The sequence below is a fragment of the Cervus canadensis genome, chromosome 13, assembly GCF_019320065.1.
Source record: "Cervus canadensis isolate Bull #8, Minnesota chromosome 13, ASM1932006v1, whole genome shotgun sequence".
Classification (NCBI taxonomy): Eukaryota; Metazoa; Chordata; class Mammalia; order Artiodactyla; family Cervidae; genus Cervus; species Cervus canadensis.
The window spans coordinates 798,582-819,581 of NC_057398.1; the positions used below are offsets into that span (position 1 = coordinate 798,582).

Here is a 21,000-nt window from a genome sequence, read left to right on the forward strand (position 1 = left end):
AGGCTGCGCTGACCCTGGGGGGCCCGGCTTCAGCCCTGGCCGGGAGCTGCGATCCCACAGCCCATAGCCGCATGGCACGGCCAGACACCAGTGAAGGATTTGGAAGAAGAGGTGGTGCGGGCGCTGAGCCACGGCCCACCCCCTCCCTGCTCTGCGGGTGGACGTCCTGCCGTGCGTGTCAGCCCTCTAGTGCAAGAGCGGTCAGAGGTGTGGGGTCCTGTTCAGGGTGAGCATAGCTCCTGGTTCACTGAAGAGTGTTCCAGCGACGCCTTTTATCTCGGGGTGATTGTCAGCACCATTCCTTTTCACGCCCAGAAATGCCCCAGTTGGGATGATAAATTTTATGTTGATCATGGTTGCAGGAAAAGAAGTCTTCCTGCTCTTTCTTTAGGTAACCAAGGTCCTATTGTTTATCCCGTTGTTCTATCAGCCACTGTTTTTTGAGCACTTACTACATACAGGGTTCAGTTCTCAGCGCATGGCACACAGGATCTCGTCCAGGCCTCCCAGGCCTCTCTGAGGAAGAGCTTGTTTTCCCTGTTTTATGAAGGAGAAGTGGAGACTCAGAACTCGAGTCACCTACTTAGGTCACGCCACTCATTTGTGCCGAAGCTAGAATTTGAGCCACGTCTTGTCAGACTCCCAAACTGGCTGTATCTTATTACTTCTGTCTCTATAACTTATAAACAAAGAATCAGACAATCTCTGCATGTGGTGAGAACTTCTTTATCTCTGCATCTTCAACAAACCACTTCAACAAATAAATGTTAAGGTTTATTATCAAGCTCTGTCCTAACTCTCAAGGAAAAAAAAAGTTCAAAGGTGAAAAGGGGAATTTTTTTTTTACTTTTGTTTTGTGGGTGAGGTGCACATGCAGGATCTTAGTTCCCCAACCAGAGATCACACCCGCACCCCTTGCAGTGGAAGTGCAGTCTTAATGCAGGACCACCAGGGAAGTCCCAGAAAGTGGGAGTTTTGTTAAAGTGTCAGTAAGCCTGGTTATGTCAAGTTGATAGAAGGCTCAGAAATTGGCAGAAGGTCCAGATTTGGTCTGTTTTTAGACGACTCTTACCTGGTTTTTTCCTATTCCTGAGCTTATTTTCCCATATACACCCTGCCTTTCAGAGCCCCGTCTTCAGAAGGCCAGCATCCTTCCTGTTTGCTGTGTAAAGTCACAGGAGTTGTGTTAGCAAGTCCCTGCTTCCTCGTGCCCTCAATCAGTTTAGGAGGAGCTTTCTGGGCTGTTGTCAGCCTGTCTGTGTCGTCAGAGTAGGAGCTCAGACCTGTTTCCTTTCTGGCTGGTTAACTGCTTATAAGCCTCTGATATAGAAAAGCCCATTTTTAATAAACATGCTGTCCCTACGCTTTCGTTGAACTTGACCTCTGACGTCTCATCCTGTGGGTTGTTCTAGCCAGTGTATCATCCCCTGCGGTGTCCAGCTCAGCCCGACCAGCCCACAGCGCCAGCGTCCCCTTCTGCCCCGAGACCCTCGCTCTACACCAGCTCCTACCTGCTCCGGACGGGTGGGTCCTCCGCGCCCGACTCGCAGAGCTCAGAGCCCCCCACAGGCACTGCCGGGCCGCGGGACATGGACACAAACGGTAGGTCGGGCTTCGGAAAGCGCAGGCCCTCCAGTGTGCGTGCCCCGGGCTCCTAAGACCCGCGCCTTGTCTCCCTGAGCAGAGGGTGAAGCAGCAGAGCCAGGCGACCAGCCCTCCAGCCAGCTGTCCATCCGCGAGAGGCGGCGGCCCCGGGAGCGGCGGCGGGGCACGGGCATCAACTTCTGGACGAAGGACGTAAGTGGCCCGTGTGTGCTGGGCACCGTGTGTTCCGCCCGCCGTCCTGTGTGGATGCAAGAGAGTCCCACCCGGCGCTGTGAGCCCTGCGTGTCAGGATGCGTCACGAGAAAGACAGACTGCAGGGGCGCAGGCTCGTCTGGGAGGCTCTGGTTTGGCACCCAGGGCAGTGCCAAGCACGCGGGCAGGGGGCGAGGGCGCGGCAAGTGCAGACAGACAGATGGAGCAGGCGCACAAGCGCGCGATAGAGCCGCCCCCGAGGGCACGCGGGGAGTCAGCACCCCGGCGTCCCCATGCGCGCGAGGTTGGCCGAGGATCCCAGGGCTCTCAGAGTGTTGTCTGACTCAGGTTTACTCTTCCGAAGGAGAAAGAAGAGCAGGTGAGGTAAGACTGCTTGACTTTGACTCTGAGTGAGGACAGGGCTCCGTGCGTCTTCTCCCCGCTGGCCTCTGCCTGCTGGCTCAGCCCGCCCCTGGCGTTTACAACCCGAGGGGCCAGGGTCAGGTCCCCAGTCACCGTAACCTGTTTGGAACTAGATGGACGGTTCAGTGAGGCCGGAAGAGGGGCGGCAGTGGTCGCTGTCAGAAGTGGTGGGTGTGAGCGTCCAGTCGCTATGAGAACGGACGGATCCACCAGCGGCAGAGCCCGAGGGAGTTCGGGTTCTCTTCTTCCCGCCCTAGCGTTCTGCTTGGGCTGCAGGGGGCACCCCGAGGCGCTGCTGAGGCCGCAGCGACGGCCCCCTCGGTCGCCAGCCTTCCCTGCCCAGGCGCGTGCTGATGGGGCTGACTGGTGCCGCCAGGGCTGCCTGCGACCGTGACCGCTTGTTTTTCTTCCTCCTGCCTTTCCAGGAAGATGAAACGGAAGTCCCGGAAGAGGTGAAGAAAGCGTGGGTAAGTGAGGCTGCGCTGTGGGGCCGCCCTGCTGGCGTGTGCCCACCTAACAGAGGAGCAGGCTGCGTGCAGGCTTGGGTCTGGGGGTCTGGGGACGCTGCCTTGAGGACATGCCGGCTGCTCGCCCACATCCCGTTTCCTTTTAAGTGTGCGGCGGTGCCCGTGTTCCTCTCGAGGTTTCCCGCGCCTCCGGCAGGCTCTAACTCGATTTCCAGCTGTCTCCTCTCTCTCGTGCTGTTGGAGTGTATAAAGTCCTTTAAGATCTTGGGAAGAAAAGGGCAGTAATGCTGTCTCTCACGGATCAGCACCCGCTGCGTGCCGGCAGAGAGGAGCCCAGGAGTGCGGGGTGGAGACCGTCGGAAGTCACTACGCTTGACTCTGAAGCGAGGTTTAGCTCCTTGTCATGAGCAGCTCACAGTCCTGCGGCCTGGCCCGCTCCTGCCGAGGGCAGCTCTCCCGCAGTCCCGGCCCGCGTGCGACGGGCTCGTGAGCAGCACCGTGCATCTGTCCTCTCTCCCTCTGGGCTTTTCGTTTGTTTTCTTGGCCGTGCTGCGTGGCTTCCGGGGTAAGGGTTGGGGGGTCTTCGCTGCCCGACCAGGGGTGGAACCCGGGCTGCCACTGTGATACACCGAGTCCTGACCGCTGGACTGCGGGGACGTCTTCCTGCCATTTCTCCAGGAGGAAGGGATTTGTTTGGCTCTGACCAAATGAATTGAAAGAATATGTGCATTTCTGTTGGAAACTACGTAAATAGATGGTCTTTTTTCTACCCTAAATTATGTGACAGTATGTTATCAGAATATATGTAATAACTCATCCTGAAAATCAATAGCTAGTTCATTTTTAGAGAGGAAATGGGAATGCTCTGTCACTGACGTGCCTGGACTGGGATCGAGACCCAGAACAGTGAGGAGTGGCCTCCAGAGGCAGTGGCGTCGGGACCACTGAGGCACGTGCAGCCCCTCGTAGGGCAGGGCTGCGGGGCCAGTGTGGGCACAGGTGCCGGAGGAGGCCCCCTGGGGCAAGGGGTGTGCGCATGACTGCGACCTCGGTCCTAGGGGCTGGCAGGGCTGCGGGAGACGGTGAATTGTGAGTCACATACCTAACGAGAGAGCCCGCGTGTGACCGCAGAGCTCAGACATGGCCATCGAGTATGGAGGGGTGTCAAGGCCGGGCAACCCCACAAAGGAGCCCCAGCGGGGAGGCCCAGGCAGCGTCCCTGCGGGGAGGCCGCGGTCTCCAAGCTTCTGAGCTCCTTGCTGCCGGGGCACCCGGCAGGGACGCCCAGTGTGGTCTTAGGAGGTCAGGGTGTGCGGTGAGCCCGCGCCCTAGGAACGGGGCGTCAGCGTCTCTGGCCACGGGGCGGCCGTGCCCCGCTGCCAGCCTGGCCCTGGTGGGGTCCACACCGGCCCCGGAGCAGCGGGCCCAGTCCCCGCGGACCCTGGGAGTCCATCCAAGGCCGTCGGGGAGTCAGGCCCGCCCTCGTCCCCCACCCGCTCCGTCAGGCGGCAGCCGCGAGCCCCCAGGTCGCCACCCTCAGCTCTGCAGCACGGACACCGCTGGAGCCACGCGGCGTTCTTTCCTGGTTCGGGGGCGATAAGACTGTATCTGGAGTTGGCGTCGTGACGGCATCCTTCTCCATCTTAGGGGACGCATCCTTCGGAGGGCGCAGTCTAGGTTTAAGCTCACTCGTCTCCTGACTCTGACGTACGTCTTGTAAATCTACTTAGCAGTTGGTGCGTGCACAGACCTGAAGCGCGCTGAGTTCTGACAGCGGTCATCAGGGGCGTGACCTGCACACGGCCCAGATCCCTTCTCTCCTGGAAAGCACCCCCCATCCCGAGAGGCAGCCACTGTCTGGCCGCTGCCGCCGCGGGTCCGTGGAGTCACTCAGAGACAGCGCACGTTAAGGCGGGGACGGAGCCTTCGTGGGTGCGGCCTCCAGCCTGGATCCCCGGCCAGGCGGAGCTAGAACGATCCCGAATGTGTGCGGCTGTCCCTCCTCCTCTCAGAGACGAGAGCCCGGTCAGAAGCCTTTGTCGTTTAACCTCATCTGTGTCGACGTCGTGGGCGCCGGCTTCCTGCCGTGTAGCCCCGCTGGAGAAGTGGTGCCGACGTGCGTGTCCGCGTGCGGTTTGCGGCTGGGACGGCCCTGCTCCCAGCTCTGGGTGAAGGAGAGGCCGCGTGCGCGTCCGTGTGGTGACACAGAGAATGCGTCCAGGCCCCGTGTGGGGCGCCAGGCAAGCCCCGGCCGTCCTGGAGAAGCCGCGAGGCAGTGAGGCCACAGGTGACGCGGGGCTCGTGTCTCAGCAGCCCCTTGGCGCCGCGCTGGGAGCGGGTCTGCACGGCCGTCCACGGGAGGTGGACGCCCTCCCAGAAGTCCTCGCACGTCTTCATCTTGCGAAGTGAGGCCGAGCCGAGTCTGGGTTTGATGTGAGGGAGGCAGCTGCTCCCGCCTGAAGTGCTGCCTGCCCCCGGCCCTGGGACGGCTGTGTGCTCGGGGCCCGGCAGGCTCTGCACCTGCTCTCGCCTGCGCCTTCGGCCTGCCTCCGTCTTGCTTACGCTGTCTGGTCTCCCTGCTCTTGCTGTTTCTCGGTCCTCTTCTGGAGCAGACCGTCCCCTGGGCTGGTTCTGACTTGTGGTTGAACCCGTCACTAGAGGGCACACGTGTCTCAGAGCAGTGCTGACCAAGCAGAGCCGTGCCTGAGGAGGCCAGGTGGGTGGCGGGTGACTTGGCCGGGAGCCCACATCCGTGCGGGGACGCTGCCCGCCCCCAGACGTGGGCACCTTAGAGCTGGGAGGGAGTTGGGGAAAGCCTGGGTGAGGGGCCTCGCCTCACAGTGGGGAGCTCTCAGGCCTGGGCCGGCGGAGCGTCTGGGGAGTGAGCGCTCTCCAGGCGGCCCCCAGCCCGCTTCAGGGGCCTCTGTGGCTGTGCTGGGGCCCACCTCCCATCCCCTGTGGTTCCCCATCCCTCCTTAGGGACGCAGATGAGCAGTGGGGTGTGGAGGGCTTCCAGGCTCGGAAGCTCGGCCCTGTGGAGGGGGCCTGCCGTCGCCCGGCACACACCTCTCATGCCAGCCCAGAGGCTCTCCTGATCCCATGGTCTTTGGGTTTTTCTGGAGGCTTCATCAAGTGTGTAGTCCGTTATTAACTCAGTCTCCACCCCCCTCTACCTTCCCTCAGAAGATGGAGGGTGAGTCCAGATGCCCCTAGCTGGGCTTTTTGTTAACGTATATTAAGGCACAGCACTGTGTGAGCTTCCGCTGTGCAGTATGGTGATACACGGGTTTGAAGGTTATGCTCCGTTCATAGCTCTTGCAGAACGCTGGCCGTGCTCCGCGTGTTACGCGTCCTCACGGCTTCTTGCCCCGTAGGAGTTGTGCCTCTCACCCCTCTGTCGGCTTCTTCTGTTCTTTCGTTTTTACTGGGCAGGTTCCGTGCTTGGGTTGCGTTGCTCGTGGCGTTGCGCCCCCTCACATGAAGGAAGGTTCCCTCGAAGGGCGGCTTGGAGGCCACGTGAGAGTCTGATCTGTGTCCAGGGGAGTGCGTCCCTGCTGCCCCGACCTGGGTGCATGTCTGTCCGCCAGGGCGTGGCATTCCCGTCCTCCACTTAGGAAGGTGCTTCTCCCCTACATCCCTGTTGCTTTCCGGCAAATCACGTGCCATCATCTGAACAAACCATGACACTTGACCTTCGAAGTCGGCAGTGTAGCGTCCTGTCCAGAGCGGACCTGGACCACTCAGGCAGTCTGAAGATGCCTCCTCCTGGCGAGGCCTACCGAGGAGACATGCTGAGGAAGTGCTGGTCGGAGGGTGTTGAGATCCCTGCTGGAGACAGCTGGTGAGCTCGTCCAGGGACACCTTGGTCCAGTGCTCCAGAAGGCGTAAGCAATTAAGCCTAAGACTTTCAAACTGAATCATAGAGACACCCAAAGTGAGGTTTTTCCAGCAAAGCTTGGTTTTGAACTAAGCTGTAACAGAGAATGAAACTTGTTTTGGGGGCCACTTGGCCTTGGGAATGTCTCTTACACCTGAAGCCATTGGACGCGTCTCCCCTCCTGTCCCTTGTCTTCTGTAGCCCCTCCTCCACTCGTGGAACAAGCACGTGAGGTGCCCGCTGTGGGCAGGCCGGGGTCAGGGTCACCTTGGCCCCAGTTCTCAGCTGGTGTGGGGGCGTCCCCGTGGGAAAGCCCTGTGGTCGTGGAGAGCCGGCTCCTGGGGCTCCCCTGACTGCTTCTGAGGAGACGTGGCCTCTTTCCGGACTCTGTAGGTCATTGACAGCCGGGAATGTCTTGGAGCAGGAAGCCTGGCGTGCTGCAGTCCACGGGGCCGCACAGAGTTGGACACAACTTAGTAACTGAACAACAAGTATCCTTCTAGCCATCAGAGGGCTAAATCAGAGTTTCATACAGAAGAGCGCCCAGAAATAAGCTTTCCAAAGAAAGCCCCTCCTTAAGGGAAATGGAGAATACTCAAAGACGTCGTAACGCTGAGCAAAGTTGGGCCAGGCAGCAGGAGCCAGAGCTGAGCCAGCTTCTGAGACTGCCTGCAGACAGCCAGCTCCTCAGCAGAGTTCCTCTTGTCTAACAGTCTTACAGTTCTCACGGAATGTCGGCCGCACCCCACATGGTATGTAGTGGTCCTTATGGCTTTGTGAGTTGGAGCTTCGGTCAGTCTAAAAGGACAGTCACAGGCTTGGGATTTTAGAACCAAAGGAAGCTTTAAACTGCTCGTTTTCCTTATTTATTGGCCTCACTGCACGGCTTGCAGGATCTTAGTTCCCTGGCCAGGGGTTGGAGCGGGTCCCAGCAGTGAAAGCGCTGAGTCCCAACCCCTGGAGCTCCGGGGTTCAGCAAGCCCCAGGGGGAGCGTGCACAGCCGTGTCTGGGCTCTGCGCCTGAGTGTGTGCCCATCGCATGTCGTGACTCACTGTCACGGCGGGAGGCACGCAGGCCTGGCTCAGCCTCCTGGCCGCTCTGCAGGAGACGCTTCGTTTCCTCATCTGTAAACAGGGTTGATGGTAGTGTCGACCTCTTAGAGTCGTGCAATAAGAACCACATAATACACTGAAATAGTTAGAGATGAGTCATGTCCATTCAGACTATTTTCCGAATTTTGGAATACTCTCACTGACCTGAGAATGCTCTGATTTTGAGGCTGGTTGTTAATTTATCCATAAAGGATGGGTTTTTCAGAGTCAGAGAAGTAGCCCTGGCTCCAGCATGTGCCTGTGCTCTGAAAACGGACCTGATGGGTTTTGAGAACTAAACCTTAAAGGGAATGCCAGGCGTGCGAAAGCCAGGAGGAGCCGGGAGGAAGGCAAGCTCGGGGTGCCCTGGGTCCCCATGCCTGCCATGTACTCAGCAGCCCCCAGGCTCTGCTGGTCACCCTCCCGCTCCTGTGTCCGCCCGCCTTCCCGCTCGTCTTTGCATACACTCACGCGCACGCACACACGTGCACACACACACACGTGCACACACATGCCACCCCCGCTCGCTTGCAGCAGGTGGTAGCCTCCCCTCCTGTTTGCTCGAGTCTCCTCAGCCTTGGTCAGGGGCTCTGCTGGGGGCTCTCCCTCCGTCAGGCAGGACTCTGCCTTGTTACCCAGCCTCGTGAAGCCCCTTCGTCTGCTGGCAGGCGCCCAGCGGGTTCTGTCCGCGCCTGCCGCCGGGTAGTGTCTTCGCTGTTCTCCTTTTAGGTAAAAGCCGAGGCCTGTTTTGCTTTCCTTTCTCTCCGGGGCCCGATTGCCTAATAAGGTAAAGTATGTCCCAGACGAGCTGAGCTGTTGAGACAGAACAACCGTCTAAGTTTAGAGACCCGGTAGGTGAGCTCCGGACGGGACTGCTTATTTCTGTAGTCAAGTAGTATTTTTCACATTCACCGGAAAACCACCATCGTCTTTTTTTAAGCAAGCCGCTCTCCCTTTTAATTGAGTGAAAAGACAGTAAAATATAGATCTTCCTCCCTCAGCTTCTTTGTCTTTATCTGGAAAAGAAGGGGAAGAAAAGGAAAGGTAGTTGGCTTGTCCCCAGAGTGAGAGGGCTTGCGAAGCCTGAGAAATCTGATGCAGTGCTTCCGGGACAGATGGAACAGGCAGGGCTGTTGTGAACAGCCCCCAGGGGTCGGCAGGCTCTCCACACAGCCGGTGGGGTCCCCGCAGTGACGCGGGGGACCGTGGGCGTGGTGCGGGGGGAGACGGGGCAGAGCCCTCCGTGCAGGCTGCCCGCGGGGGCTTCTCCAGCCTCACCGCCACGTTCTCTGGGACAGCCTCTCCTCTCACACGCTTCTGCTCCGCACCCGTAGTTCTTAGGATCCTGCAGCTGCCGGGTTGTCTATATATGGGTCACATTTGTGCCTTGCTGCAGCCGAGCTGGATAAGCCAGCCTGAGAGCGGCTTCCTTTGGCATCTTCCTTTTAAGGCTCCGTCAGCTGTAGGTCATGCTGCTGCCAAGCACAGCCCAGCAGAGTGCACATGCACCCTCTCAGACCCTGCAGCTCTGGGGCCCGCTGCCCCATCACACCAGTGAATTCTGCCTCAATCAGGAATCTGTCAGAATACATTGACCTTCAGGGTACCTGGGTGGCCTTCGCTCAGAGGTCCAGAGATATGGCAGGTTTATCAGCTCCTGAGGGGAGGACAGTTAACCTCTGAGCTTTCTACTTATTCCAGTCTCTTCCTTCTGCCTCTGGCTGCCTTCAAGGTCTCCAGTTTTGTCAGCAACCTCTGACCTTGTGTCTCGTTGTTAGAGGCTTGAAACTCTGCTGTAACTTGTTTTCTGTGATTACACAGGCAGTGTGTTCCATCATAGAAAGCATGTGACGTACAGAGACGTGCAGAGAGAGCTGCTAGAGGAGGTTGTTATTGTAGGGGTCGCCGTGGGGAAGATGCTGTGCCTGCGTTCGCGGGCAGGGCCGGGGAAGCCAGGCCTCCCCGGTGCCCCAGGAACACGGCCGTCCTGCAGCTGGGCTTCTGCCCGCCACCCTAGACAGTCAGGTGTGAAAGCCTCTCTGTCATCTGAGTTCAAAGCCAGACTCGACTCTGCGTGTGAGCTCACATTTTTCGGCAGAGAGCTTCTAAAATCTTCAACCACCACGTCGGTCGAGGAGAAGCCGCTTGCACGTGGGTTGAGCGCGTCCCCAACCGCGTCGCCTCTTGTGTGAGGACATCATCCAGCATCCCTGCCCCCCCCCACCCCCATCACGGCTTCTGTCGGCCTGCAGGCTGGCTCTCGGGGTCCACCTCTGGCTGCTTCATGCCCCCAGATTTGCACATTGAAACACATGCTTCATTATCAGTGATTTCCCTTTGTTTCTTCTTCATGTTTTATTATTTATTTTTTGTGATTTTAGCTGAGTTTTACCTCTTAAGAATTTTGTTTCAGGATAGTCATAGCTGGTGGGGTATAGAAAATGTTTGTTGTAAGAGGAGATTCCTACCACTATAAAGTGTAAGAATAAAGTTATTCACTCAAATGAGATTATCGTTTAACATTCCAGTGAATTTCATGCCGGTAGTTTTCCTAAGAGTTTTTTATCCTGAGACCAGCTAATGGCTCTCTTAAGAAGAGGATCGTCTTCAGCTTGGGCATTCCGGGCCCCCGTCATTACTGAGATGACAGCTTCTCATGAGGCTGGCTTCAAAGCCCTCGGGTTCGGCTCTTTGACAGAAGGAGTCAGGCCGCGCTGGCTTTGATGGTGGGGAGCCCGCAGGGGTAATTGCTCCCTGTGCAGTGCAGTCTGGAGGTTCCCTTAGTTACAGGAGTCTTCATTTCTTCTGGAGACCTTTAACCATGGCTTAGGCCTAGCTAATGTCAGCCTTCTAGCCCCATGATTGAGGTAACAAGCTTAGTGGGGGATTTGCGGCTCTTTCTCAGCAAACGAAGTGTTTATAGATTGGCCCCGGCAGGAATGTCAAACTTGAGGCGCTGACCGAGGTTACGGCCGGAGAGCCTGAGGGGTGGGCTGGTGGGGGCCGTGGTCACTGTCTACCAGGCTTCGTTTTTTCCAGCTCCATTTCCCATCAGGCAGACTCAGGAATCGGAGCAAGCATTCAGGGGCCTGAATCTCTCTCCTAGAAAACCGTAGTGTTCTGTCCAGACGCTGTGCTCGAGGGACACAGATGTCCACCCAGGGGCACCGGAGCATTCGTGCTCCCTGCGCTGTCAGAGGCTTCCTTTCCTTACAGCCCCAACTTTTTTTTTTATCCCCAATTATTTTTATTAGTTGGAGGCTAATTACTTTACAATATTGTAGTGGTTTTTGCCATACACTGACATGAATCAGCCATGGATTTACATGTGTTCCCCATCCCGATCCCCTCCCACCTCCCTCCCCATCCCATCCCTCTGGGTCTTCCCAGTGCACCAGCCCTGAGCACCTGTCTCATGCATCCAACCTGGGCTGGTGATCTGTTTCACACTTGATAATATACAAGCTTCGATGCTGTTTTCTCAGATCATCCCACCCTCCCCTTCTCCCACAGAGTCCAAAAGTCTGTTCTGTACATCTGTGTCTCTTTTTCTGTCTTGCATATAGGGTTATCGTTACCAGCCTCAACTCTTACACTGTGAATTTTGCCAGTTTCGATGGCCACTGAGAAGAAAGAAGGGGCTTTTAAAAAGCCCTTTAGCAAATTAATATTTAAAACTAAAATACTTAGTGTGGGCTTGGAGCTTACAGCTCCAGTTATATTCCTGAAATCTTCATCAGGTTATAGAAGCATTCTGGAAGGAAAATACCGTGTTTGGATATTCTGTACCAGGTGAAACAGCGCCTGCTGTATGATGGAGCTTTGCCTGGCTCGGGGGACTCTGAGAAGAGCTTTGCCGCCTCGGCGGTCGTAGGGCTGTCGTCCCTGAGTGCAAAGGTCTCCCTCTCTCCAGGCGGCCGGCTCTTTGGAGGGTCTGCACTCTTGGCCCCTGGGGGACCAGGCAGGTGCTGGGGCCTGTCCCGTGGTGGGCGGGGGGGATGGGCCAGCCTAGTCTTGGTCTTGGTGCCGAATGCTGCCAGCCCGGGCTCGGCAGACTTTATGTGTAGGGTCTGATCGTCCGTACTGCCTACTTTGCCAGACACTTGGTCCGTCTCAGCCTCAGCTGCGCTGTCCCAGTGAGAAGGCAGCTGTGGACAGTGAGTCCTGAATGGGCGTAGCTGTGTTCTGACGAAACTGTTTATACAGAGCAGGCCGGACTTGGCCTGCAGGTCACGCCCCGGGTGACCGGCTCAGACAGGCTGCTGACGGCCGCGTGACTCTCGGGGCCCATTTACCTCCCATCAAGCCCTACCTTGTCAATGCAGTGTTTTTCTGATTCTTGAGCATCACCAGCAGTGTGTGGGCAGGGGAGTCATGTTGGAGGCAGCCGTGTCGTCTGTCCTCACCTGAAAACGCACTGCTGCAGGGGCCGCAGCAGAACTTCCCAGAGGGGAGCATCTACACGGGGCTTCCCCGTTGTCTCACTTCACGGCTTTCTGGGGAGAACGCCTGAGATGACGGTCCCCGTCTGTCCCTTGTCAGCTGTTCCCATCCGAGCCTGTCCCTTCCCACCTCCCAGGGCCTCCAGCCGCAGTTTGGACACAAGCAGTCACTTGCTGCGTGACGGGTTAGCTCTCTGCAGACTCTGACCGCACCTGAGCCAGTCTCCGAGGCTCCCAGGAGGGTAACAGTTGTGGAAAACAGCCCTGAGGTTCTGGGTTCATCGAGAACGGTTTCCTCAAAGAACGCTTCCTCCCAGCTCTCCCCTCCTCAGTGTACACCATCACCCCAGAAAAACATCACAGTTGAACCAGAGCATCCTAATGGGTAAGTCCCAGGGGAAGGGCAGGACCTGGGAGATCGAGCCTAACTGTACCATGAATTATAGCATGTTGCTCTGTGAATAAGCTGCTTCCTGCTCTGTGTTCAGGTCAGTCCTCTGAAGAAAGTGTCTTCTAGAATTTCCCTCCCCAAAATACTTTTTCACTGCAAGCTACAACTGAGCTTGGTCCTTCCCTGGTGGCTTGGTAAAGAATCCAGCTGCCAATGCAGGAGACTTGGGTTCAATCCCTGGGTCAGGAAGATCCCCGAAGAAGGAAGTGGCAACCTGCTCCAATGTTATTTCCCGGGAAGTCCCATGGACAGAGGAGCCTGGAAGGCTACAGTCCATAGAGTTGCAAAAGAGTCAGAAATGACTTTAGTCACTAAACAGCTGAGCCTAAAGGAATAAATTTGATTTAGGTTGTAATCATTACTAGAAAACTACTTCAAAACTGATTAGTTCACAAATATATAAATAAAAATATGTAACCTCACTTGTACTCAAAACTGGCGTCGTCACTCAGTCACCATGTCGTGTCCTAGTCTGCAGCCCCTTGTGCTGCAGCTCGCTGGGCTTCTCTGTCCTTCACCGTCTCCCAGAGTTGACTCAGACTCATGTCTGTTGAGTTGATGATGCCATCCAACCATCTCGTCCTCTGTCGTCCCTTTCTCTTCCTGCCCTCAATGTTTCCCGGCATCAGGGTCTTTTCCATTGGGTCGGTTGTTTGCATCAGGTGGCCAAAGTATTGAAACTTCAGCATCAGTCCTTTCAGTGAATATTCAGGACTGATCTCCTTTACGACGGACTGGTTTCATCTTGCAGTCCAAGGGACTCTAAAGAGCCTTCTCCAACACCAGTTGAAAAGCATCAATTCTTCGGCGCGGAGCCTTCTTTATAGTCTAACTCTCACATACGTACATGACTACTGGAAAAACCATAGCCTTGACTATGCGGACCTTTGTCAGCAAAGTGATGTCTTTGCTTTTTAATATGCTGTCTAGGTTTCTCATAGCTTTCCTTCCAAGGAAATGAGCATAATGAAGTAGAATTTTTTTTCCACCAACCAAAATATGAAAATATTTTGAAAAGATAAAGGCCAGTTTAAGTGAGAGGATTGTGAGATGAATTGCCTCATATTTCATGTTGGGAATGCAGATTAATACTTCTTTTTAGAAAGCAAATTGCCAAGCTATCAAAGACCCTGAGTTGATCCAGAATTTTCATTTTTGGAACTCTGTCTCTAGGAAACAGTCCTAAATATGATACAGAAGAGAAGCGTTACGTCCAGTGATTTTCAGCAAAGGTTATATAATATATACATAGCTGTATAAACATTTGTTCATTGAGTAAATGCTCGCATGCCTGTTACGTGGGAGGCGTTTGTTTGCTGATGTTGAGCAGAGCAGAGTCCACTTAGCGATTTATGTTAGTGGGAAGATGGAAACCACCGAAACGTCCTTTGTCCTGGCAGCAGTTAGGTAAACGATGACTCACCCTGGCAGTGGACATCATGAATCACAGCTTGCGTTCCATCCCCGATGGCCAGCCATGGGGGCTTTCCTGGGAAGAGACTGGAGTCGGAGGCCGCCGGTTGGAAGTGAGTTGCAGAGACAGCGCAGAGCCCTGGATGAACGCTTGTGAGGTTCCGCCAGGCGGGCCGGTGCACAGACCTGCCGGCAACGTGAGCGCATGCGCGCGGCCGGGGACCGAGCCGCTGAGTGCTGAGGAGTACACAGTACTGAGCATTGGCGGCTCTGTCCCCGTGGTGGGACTCAGCGTGCCCCGCTTGCTTCTGCTCCAGTGAGCTCCTGTTGCTTGTCATTTTTCCCTAAGTGCTTGGGCAGCGCAGACGTTGGGAAAGCAGAGACTTGAAGTGAAGTGCAGGCTTGTCTGGGCCACGCCCCGCCCTCCAAACGCTGCCAGTTTCTGCTGTGTGGAGCGGTCCGTATGCTCGCCCCGGCCCTTAGAGGCCCCAGACACTGGGGCGGGGGGGTCACAGTTATTTCTGGAAGGTACTGTGGAAACTATTCCACCCAACTTCCTTATTTTACAGGTTGAAAGTCTAGAGCCCCAGAATGGGCGCGGCTTCTGAGTCGCCCGGGATCTGCACTGGCCTCCAGGCCGCTGTCCTCCCGAGGGACAGGCGCCTCCTGGGGCGGGGGTGCCGCGGCCTGGCTCCCGGGGACAGCACCCGTCTCTGCGTGTCGTGCGGGGAGATACAGGCAGGGTTTACTCACAGGCTCTACGGTTGGGGCTGCTGCCGCCCAAGCTTATCACTGTGGCAGAGTCATCTTCCCTTCGTATCTCATTTCCCAGTATACCCATGGTTTCAATCCATGCAGCTTCCAAACAGTAGGAATATTTCTCCACTACAGGTGATTTTGAGTTTGAGCTTTGGATATATTTGCTAATGTTTTTTCTGACTAGTGAGGTTAGGGGAACCGAACTGCGGTTATTTCAAAAGTAAAAGCCATTAATGATACAAGTAACCCACAAAAGGAAGGTGGTCAGATTGGCAGCAGTAGAGACCAGAAGACAGTGTGGTGTCGTCACAGCTGTGGGCCTGCAGCTCTCCGCAGTTAACTACGTAACAGGTGCACAGTGAGGTGGTTTCAGGCACATGGGCGCTGACTTAGCCCACAGGCCTTGCTGGTGCAAAAACTAAGTGTTTCTCAGCAAAAGGAAAAACAAACACGAAGAAATGAGAGAGAAGAGAGAAAATGTGTCAAACATGGTAATAAACCCCATTTTTCTTAATGTTTAAAACATTAGATCCAGAATTCTAGAATTAATGTAATATTAAAGGTGTAAAAGTGTCCTGCAGTTCTCGTTTTGAGCAAAAAAGAGACTGGTTAACTTTATACACTTTTAAAGGAAAAAACTGCTTTAACTATTAAACCATTACTTAAGAATAGCCACTAAAATAACATAGAAATAGAAGGTTCAACTCCCATCAGTAGTGGAAAAATAGGAAAATTTTCAAATTAATCACTCCATCCAGTGGAAGACAGGAAGGGAGATGAAAAGAAGCAAACGGGAAAAGAGTAAATAGGAGATTCAAGACAAAATGTGTTCGCAGTCGTGATGAGCATGAATTTACCTGTAAAGCCAGGCAGACACTGAGGTTGAATTATTCCACTGCATGCTGTCTTCAAAATGGTAGTGAAGGATTAAAAGTTTGGGGGGATATATGCAAATGTTCACCCAAGGAAGGTGATCAGTTCAGTCACTCATTCGTGTCCGACTCTTTGCGACCCCATAGACTGCAGCACGCCAGGCCTCCCTGTCCATCACCAACTCCCGGAGTCCACCCAGACTCATGTCCATTGAGTTGGTGATGCCATCCAACCATCTCATCCTCTGTCGCCCCCTTCTCCTCCTGCCCCCAATCCCTCCCAGCATCAGGATCTTTTCAAATGAGTCAGCTCTTCACATCAGGTGGCCAAAGTATTGGCGTTTCGGCTTCAGCGTCAGTCCTTCCAGTGAACACCCAGGACTGATCTCTTTCAGGATGGACTGGTTGGATCTCCTTGCAGTCCAAGGTACTCTCAAGAGTCTTCTCCAACTCAACATTAATATCCATCAAAAGGTAATTTTAAGCAAAAGATATCAAATGACAGGAAGATATTTTTTAATTGTGAAAAGCAGTCCACAAAGAAGTTACAAAATAATGGACTGTAGGCACCGAAAATACTCTCAAGATTTATAAAGCAAAAGCTGTCAGAGTAAGAAATAAGTAGCATTTCCACAATCAGAGCTGCAGATTTTTACACACTCTCAGAAACTAGTATGTCAAACAGACAAAATTATTTAAAGGACATAAAAGATTTGGAGAACATAAATAACTAGCTTGTTCCAGTAGCTACCAGGCACACGTGGAATGTGTATCATGAGGACCGCAGTAAATTAAAAATCAGCTTCATGCTTTCACTCATCAAATGTTTATTGAGTGTGTAACACTTCCCATCCATTGTCCTGGACACTTGGAACGCAGCAGTCGGCAGAGAGCCTGGGCTCGTGAAGCCGAGCCATCAGGGAGAAGGCAGCGGAGGCGGGCAGTGAGCAGCAGCCTCAGCGAGGTGTACTGTGTGTTAGACATGGTGAGAAAGAGAAAGAATTGCCTGAAGAGGATTGGGTAGAGAGAGGACACGTTACATTGCCAGGTAGGATGTCTGAGTAAATCTTGTTGACTGAGATCAGAACAGAGAGCTGAAGAGGGTGAGCAAGTCAGCCACATGGACGTCTGGAGGGAGAGTATTCCAGGCAGACGTGTCAGCTCGAGCCAGGCCTTGGAGGCTGGAGGAGAGAGCTTCCCTGGTGGTCCAGGGGGAGACCCAGGTTCGCTCTACGCTCGGGGCACAAGCCCCACACCACAGCGCCGAGGCCCGGGCACCCCAGCCAGGGAACGCCCGTGCGCAGCACAGCCAGAAAGAAGTAAGCACAACTGTTGTAAAAAGAACTGGCTCTTTGAAAAGATAAACAGAATTGACAAACCTTTAGCCAGGCTCAAGAAAAACAGCGGGCCCAAATCAGTAAAAAAAAAAATGAGAAACTACAGTTGACACACCAGAAACACGTAGGATCGTCAGAGAGTGTATTGAGCATCTGTGAGCTGTTAACACAGACAACCTAGAAAAAATGGACAGATTCCTGGAAATGTTCCTCATCTAAGACTGAACTCGGAAGAAGTAGAAAATGGAAACAGATCGATTACCAATAATGAAATTGAATCAGTTACTTCAAAACTCCCAACAAATGAAAGTCCAAGACCAGATGGCTTCACGCGCGTGTGTGTGTGCTATGCCCTGGGGCTTCCATGGTGTCCGACTCTGCACTCCTGTGGACTGTAGCCCACCAAACCCTTCTGCCCATGGGATTTTTCTGGGAAGAATACTGGAGTGGGTTGCCATGCCCTTCTCCAGGGGATCTTCCCAACCCAGGGATCGAATCTACTTCTACATTGATTGGCAGGCAGATTCTTTGCCACTAGCACTACCCGGGAAGCTTGGCTTCACGGGTAAGTTCTACCAACATTTAGAGAAGAGTTAACACCTGTTCTTCAGTTCACTCAGTCGTGTCTGACTCTTTGCAGCCCCATGGACTGCAGCACGCCAGGCCTCCCTGTCCATCACCAACTCCCGGAGTTTACTCAAACCCATGCCCATCGAGTCGGTGATGCCATCCAACCATCTCATCCTCTGTTGTCCCCTTCTCCTCCCGCCTTCAATCTTTCCCATCATCATGGTCTTTTCCAATGAGTCAGTTCTTTGCATCAGGTGGCCAGAGTATTGGAGTTTCAGCTTCAGCCTCAGTCCTTACGGTGAATATTCAGGACTGATTTCTTCTTCAGAAACTCTTCCAAAAAGTTGGAAGAGGAGGAGGATTTCCAACTCCATGAGGCCAGCATCACCCCAATACCAAAGCCAGACAAAGATATCACACACATACACACACACACGTTTGCAGGCCAGTATCACTGATGAACACATCATAAAACCTCTCAATTAAATACTAGAAAACCAGGTCTAACAATACATTTAGGGAACCATATACTGTGATCAAGTGGGACTTATCCCAGGCACACAGGGATGGTTTAGTATCCACAGACAATATGATATACACCACATCAACAAGCTGAAGACTAAAAACCACACGATCATCTTAGTAGAGGCACAAAAAGCTTTTGACAAAATTCAACGTCCATTTTTTATTAAAAAAAAACCTCCAGAAAATGAGAAGGAAAACTTGCCTCAACATGATAAAGGCCGCATATGACAAGCCCACGGCTGGCATCCTGCTCAGTGGTGAAAAACTGGAAGCGCTCCCTCTGAGAACAGGAACAGGACAGGAGTGTCTGCTCTCAACGCTGTTGCTCCACGTGGCATCGGAAGTCCTAGCCACGGCAGTTAGAGAAGAGCAAGAAATGAGAGGAATCCAAGTTGGAGAGGAGGAAAGTCACTGTGTACCGATGACCCGACACGGCACAGAAAGTCCTGACGGCGCCACCAGGTAACTGGAGAGCTCAGGGCCTTTGGTAACGCTGCGGGACACAGCGTTCATGCACAGAAACCTCTTGCCTTCCTGCTCACTGACAGTGAAAGGTCATGAAGAGAAGTTCAGGGAGCAGTCCCATTTGCCATCACATCAGAGAGAATAAAATACCTAGGAATAAACCTACCTGAGGAGGCAGAAGACCTGCCTTCTGAAGAGGCTGATGGAAGAGACTGAGGATAGCACACGCAGGTGGAGAAACAAACCACGTGTGTGAATGTTTAGATCTGTCTCCTAAAGCAGAGGAGACGAGCAACAGCAAACCGGACCTGATTAAGCTTAAAAGCTTTTGCATCGCAAAGGAAGCCATTGACAAAACAAGAAGACAGTCTACTGAATGGGAGAGAATAGTTCCAAATGACATGACTGATAAAGGGTTGACATCCTAAATCTATGCACAGCTTACACCACTCAACACCATAAAAGCAAACCACTCAGTTAAAACCAAGCAGCAGACCTGAGTAGACATTTTTCTAGGGAAGATACACAGATGGCCAACAGGTATGTGGGAAGACGTTCAGCATCGTTAGTCATCAGGAGAATGTGAGCTGAAGCCACAGTGAGGTGTCACCTGTGTGAGTTTTCCGCGTGCTCAGTCGCTCAGTCACATCCGACTCTCTGCAACTCCGTGGGACTCTCCAGGCAAGAATACTGGAGTGGGTGGCCACGCCCTCCTCCAGGGGATCTTACCAAGTCAGGGATCGAACCCAGGTCTCCTGCATTGCAGGCAGATTCTTTATCCTCTGAGCCACCAGGAAAGCCTGTGAGTACTGGAGTGGGTAGCCTGTCCCTTCTCCAGCGGATCTTCCCGACCGAGGAATTGAACCAGGGTCTCCTGCATTGCAGGTGGATTCTTTACCAGCTGAGCTACCAGGGAAGCCCCATAAAAACAAACAACTCAATTAAAAAACAAGCAGCAGACCTGAATAGATATTTTTCCAGAGAAGATACAGAGATGGCCAGCATCATTAATCATCAGGAAAATGTAAACTAAAACCACTGTGAGGTATCACCTCACACCTCTCAGAATTTCTGTCATCAAAAAAAACACACAAATAACATGGTGAGGACATGGAGAAAAGGGACCCTGCACACACTCAGACCATTGACGGGAGTGCAAACTGGTGCAGCCACTGTGAAAAGCAAGATGCGAGCAATAGAACTGTCATGTGACCCAGCAGTTTTGCTCCTGAATATACATCCAGAGAAAACAAAAACAGTGATTTGAAAAGATAATGCACCTGTGTTCATAACAGCATTATTTACAGTTACTAAAATACGGAAGCAACCAGGTGTCTGTCAGCAGATGAATGGATACAGAAGGTGTGTGTGTGCAGTGGAATATTACTCAGCCATGGCAAAGAATGAAATTTTGCTATTACAGCAATGTGGTTAGAGTTGGAAGGCATTATACTACATGAAATGTCAGAGGAAGAAAAGTATGTTATCATTCCTGTGTGGAATCCAAAAAATAAATGAAGAAGTAGCAGATTCCCAGATACAGAGAAGAAACCAGTGGTTCCTGGTTGGGAGCGGAAAGGGGGAGGAGGTATGGCGTAGGGGGTAAAGAGGTGAAAAGAGCGGCAAGGCAGAGGAGATACGGAGTAGGGGGTAAAGAAGTGAAAAGAGCGGAAAGGCGGAGGAGATACGGAGTAGGGGGTAAAGAGGTAAAAACCACTGTGTATAAAATAAGTGAGCACAAGGATATGTTGTACAGCACAGGGAATACAGTTTTTTTTATAACTATAAATGGATTACAACTTAAAAATTGTAAGTCATTATGTTGTACACTTGAAACATATAATACTGTACATGAACTATACCTCAATGGAAAAAATATTCTGGGCATTTGGAATGTGAGGTAAAGAGGGGTCTTGGCAACCCCAAGGTCTTTGGTCTGAGCAGCTGGACAGCCCGAGTTGCCGGCAGCTGGAGGCCACAGGTTGGGGAGGGATGCAGAGTCCAGGGGGGCTGTTGAGCTTGAGGTCTCTGTGGGTACCCGCCGGAGGACTGGGCCAGCAGGCCTGTGGCGCGTCTGGGTGATACTGAAAGCCGTGAGACTGTGAGGGGATGGAGAGGCAGTTGAGACAGGACAGCGTCAAGGACTGAGCTGGGTCCACTCTGCACTGCGGAGGGGACCTTGGGCCCGGGGCCGGAGGGGACCTGGGAAACGGTGCTCCGTCCCGCGTGAAGGGAGGAGCACCAAGGAGACAGAGGCTGCGGCGCCGAGTGTTGCTGGCGGGTCAGGTGGTGAAGGCTGGCGGCTGCCCAGTGACATCCATGTGGGGTTAGCGGGGACCTGGGCGGGGCCGGGGGCAGAGAGGCTGGCACCAGAGGTTTCAAAGCACAGCTGGGGAGAGGAGTTAGAAACATGGGAAAAGTCATTTTCTGCAAACAAGTTTCTCAGCAGAGGCAGGCAGGGAAATGCAGTGATAGCTCACAGGAGAGACGGGGTCAAGACAAGGGTGCTT

At 53.6% G+C, this 21,000-nt stretch overlaps 1 protein-coding gene across 4 annotated transcripts in view; it reads left to right on the forward strand.

The window, feature by feature from the left end:
* Positions 1-21,000, forward strand: part of PPP1R12B (protein phosphatase 1 regulatory subunit 12B) — a 170,531-nt gene that overhangs the window by 114,156 nt on the left and 35,375 nt on the right. For all 4 annotated transcript variants that reach the window (XM_043485862.1, XM_043485863.1, XM_043485867.1 and 1 more), the window contains 3 exons: positions 1,413-1,602; positions 1,685-1,797; positions 2,646-2,687. In XM_043485862.1, the coding sequence (XP_043341797.1) occupies positions 1,413-1,602; positions 1,685-1,797; positions 2,646-2,687 (345 nt within the window). The remainder of the gene's footprint in view (positions 1-1,412; positions 1,603-1,684; positions 1,798-2,645; positions 2,688-21,000) is intronic.